The 2,957-nt window shown below is 61.6% G+C and overlaps 1 protein-coding gene across 1 annotated transcript in view; it reads left to right on the plus strand.

Moving 5' to 3' along the window:
* The window catches only part of LOC115949089 (lysine-specific demethylase 6B-like), a 19,480-nt gene that overhangs the window by 3,277 nt on the left and 13,246 nt on the right, over nucleotides 1-2,957 (plus strand). The window contains exons 4-8 of the mRNA XM_031065396.1: nucleotides 98-223; nucleotides 650-764; nucleotides 1,704-1,891; nucleotides 2,217-2,358; nucleotides 2,720-2,846. Coding sequence (XP_030921256.1) covers nucleotides 98-223; nucleotides 650-764; nucleotides 1,704-1,891; nucleotides 2,217-2,358; nucleotides 2,720-2,846 — 698 coding nt within the window. The remainder of the gene's footprint in view (nucleotides 1-97; nucleotides 224-649; nucleotides 765-1,703; nucleotides 1,892-2,216; nucleotides 2,359-2,719; nucleotides 2,847-2,957) is intronic.

The raw sequence follows: 2,957 nt of genomic DNA on the forward strand, positions 1-2,957 counted from the left end.
GCAGCTGTACATGAAGGTGCCCGGCAGCCGCACCCCGGGTGAGTGACACACCTGGGCACACCTGGGGGCACCCAAAACACACCTGGGGAACACCCAGAAAACCTGAGGAACACCTGGGGGCACCTGGAGAACACCCAGAACACACCTGGGCACGCCTGGGGCACACACCTGGGCATGAACACCGTGCAGCTCTACATGAAGGTGCCCGGCAGCCGCACCCCGGGTGAGTGACACACCTGGGCACACCTGGGGAACACCTGGGAACACCCAAAACACACCTGGGGAACACCCAGAAAACCTGAGGAACACCTGGGGGCACCTGGAGAACACCCAGAACACACCTGGGCACACCTGGTGACACCTGGGGTATTTTCTTCGACGTGTTTTAGGAATTTTCCCAGAACTTTTGTCATTTCTTTGAGATTTTTTGAGGGATTTTCGTGGGATTTTTTTTGGGGGGGGGGGCTTTTTGTGGGGGTGACAAAAACCAACAGCGGTGGGGACACCGGGCTGAGCCCCCCGATCTCAGTGTCCTGGGGGGGCAATGGGGGTGACACGAGGTGACAGTGACTGTGACAGTGACACAGTGACAGCGACAGTGACACAGTGACAGTGACAATGCCAGTGACGGTGACAGCGTCCCCCGCAGGCCACCAGGAGAACAACAACTTCTGCTCGGTGAACATCAACATCGGCCCCGGCGACTGCGAGTGGTTCGCGGTGCACGAGCACTACTGGGAGACCATCTCCGCCTTCTGCGACAGGTGGGCGGGGTCTGCATAAAAAGGGGCGTGGTTTGCAAAATTAGCATGGTTTGCATAAAAGTGGGGTCAGTGAAAGGGGAGGGGTTTGCATAAAGGAGGTGTGGTTATTGGGGGAGCACTGCTGGGAGACCATCTGCTCCTTCTGTGGCAGGGGGGCGTGGTCTGCATAAATGGGCGTGGTCTGCATAAAAAGGCATGGTTTGCATAAATTAGGGTGTGGTCAGTGAAAGGGGCGGGGTTATTGGGGTAGCACTACTGGGAGAGCAGCTCCGCCTTCTGTGGCAGGTGGGCAGAGCCTGCATAAAAGGGGCGTGGCCTGACTGAAAGAGGGCGTGGTTATGGGGCTGTATAAGGGGCGGGGTTTGGGGAAGGGGCGGGGTCTGCATAAAGAGGCCACCACACAATAATTAACAATAATTATTGTTAATTTTTGAGTATGTGACCTGGGTGGAGTCAGTGGGTGTGGCCTGATAATGCAGGGGTGTGGCTACACATGGGGTGTGGCCAAGTGCAGTGGGCGTGGCCTGATAATGTATGGGCGTGGTTCTACATGGGGGTGTGGCCAACTGCAGTGGGTGTGGCCAACTGCAATGGGCGTGGCCAACCCCCATTTCCCAGCACCAAGGATCAATTCAGGGTTGGGTGGAAATGGGCGTGGCTGCGCAGGCGTGTCCAGGTGTGGGCGGGGCTGTCTCTGACCACGCCCCCGGCGCAGGCACGGCGTGGATTACCTGACGGGCTCGTGGTGGCCCATCCTGGAGGACCTGTACCGCTCCAACATCCCGGTGTACCGGTTCCTCCAGGGCCAACTGCAATGGGCGTGGCCAACCCCCATTTCCCAACACCAAGGATCAATTCAGGGTTGGGTGGAAATGGGCGTGGCTGCGCAGGCGTGTCCAGGTGTGGGCGGGGCTGTCTCTGACCACGCCCCCGGCGCAGGCACGGCGTGGATTACCTGACGGGCTCGGGGTGGCCCATCCTGGAGGACCTGTACCGCTCCAACATCCCGGTGTACCGGTTCGTGCAGCGCCCCGGCGACCTGGTGTGGATCAACGCCGGCACCGTGCACTGGGTGCAGGCCACGGGCTGGTGCAACAACATCGCCTGGAACGTGGGGCCACTCACCGGTGAGGGGGCACGGGGACACTGGGGACACTGGGGGCAACAACATCGCCTGGAACGTGGGGCCGCTCACCGGTGAGGGGACACTGGGGACAGTGGGGACAATGGGGACATTGGGGACATTGAGAACTCACCATGGGCACTGGCACGTGGTGGCCACGGAGCATCCCAGGAGATTCTGTGTGTCCCGGGGGTGTCCATGTGTCCCAGGGGGGTGTCCGTGTGTCCTGGGGAGATTCTGTGTGTCCCGGGGGTGTCCGTGTGTCCCAGGGGGGTGTCCGTGTGTCCCAGGTGGCCTCAGGGGCACGGTGACACCCCCGCTGTCCCCAGCGTACCAGTACCAGCTGGCCCTGGAGCGCTACGAGTGGAACGAGGTGAAGAACGTCAAGTCCATCGTGCCCATGATCCACGTGTCCTGGAACGTGGCCAGGACCGTCAAGATCAGCGACCCCGACCTCTACAAGATGATCAAGTGAGAGAGGGGACACCTGGGGACACCTGGGGAGGGAGGGACGTGGACAGGGTGGGGATGGGGACAGGGACACAGCGGGACAGGGGGACTTGGTGGCTTGGGGGCCCCATGGTGGGTGGGACCCCGGTGACAGTGACAGTGTTGCCAACAGTGGGTGACAGCAGGTGAGTCCCTGGTGACAGTGTCCCCACAGTGGGTGACAGCAGGTGACAACGTCCCTGGTGATGGCGTCCCCATGGTGGGTGCCAGGACGTCCCTCAGGTGCCACAGGTGGCTCAGGTGCCCCTGTCCCTGGTAAAGGTGTCCCCGTGGTGGGTGTCCTAGGTGTCTCAGGTGTCTCAGGTGTCCCCTCCTGTCGCAGGTACTGCCTGCTGCAGTCCATCAAGCACTGCCAGGTGCAGCGCGAGAGCCTGGTGCGCGCGGGGAAGAAGATCGCCTACCAGGGCCGCGTCAAGGACGAGCCGGCCTACTACTGCAACGAGTGTGATGTGAGTGACACCGCGGGGACACGGCTGTGGCACTGCCACCGTTGGGACAGGGCTGGGGACACGGCTGTGGCACTGCCATCATGGGGATGGGGCTGGGGACAGGGCTGTGGC

The sequence above is a fragment of the Geospiza fortis genome, unplaced genomic scaffold (assembly GCF_000277835.1).
Source record: "Geospiza fortis unplaced genomic scaffold, GeoFor_1.0 scaffold1363, whole genome shotgun sequence".
NCBI lineage: Eukaryota > Metazoa > Chordata > Aves > Passeriformes > Thraupidae > Geospiza > Geospiza fortis.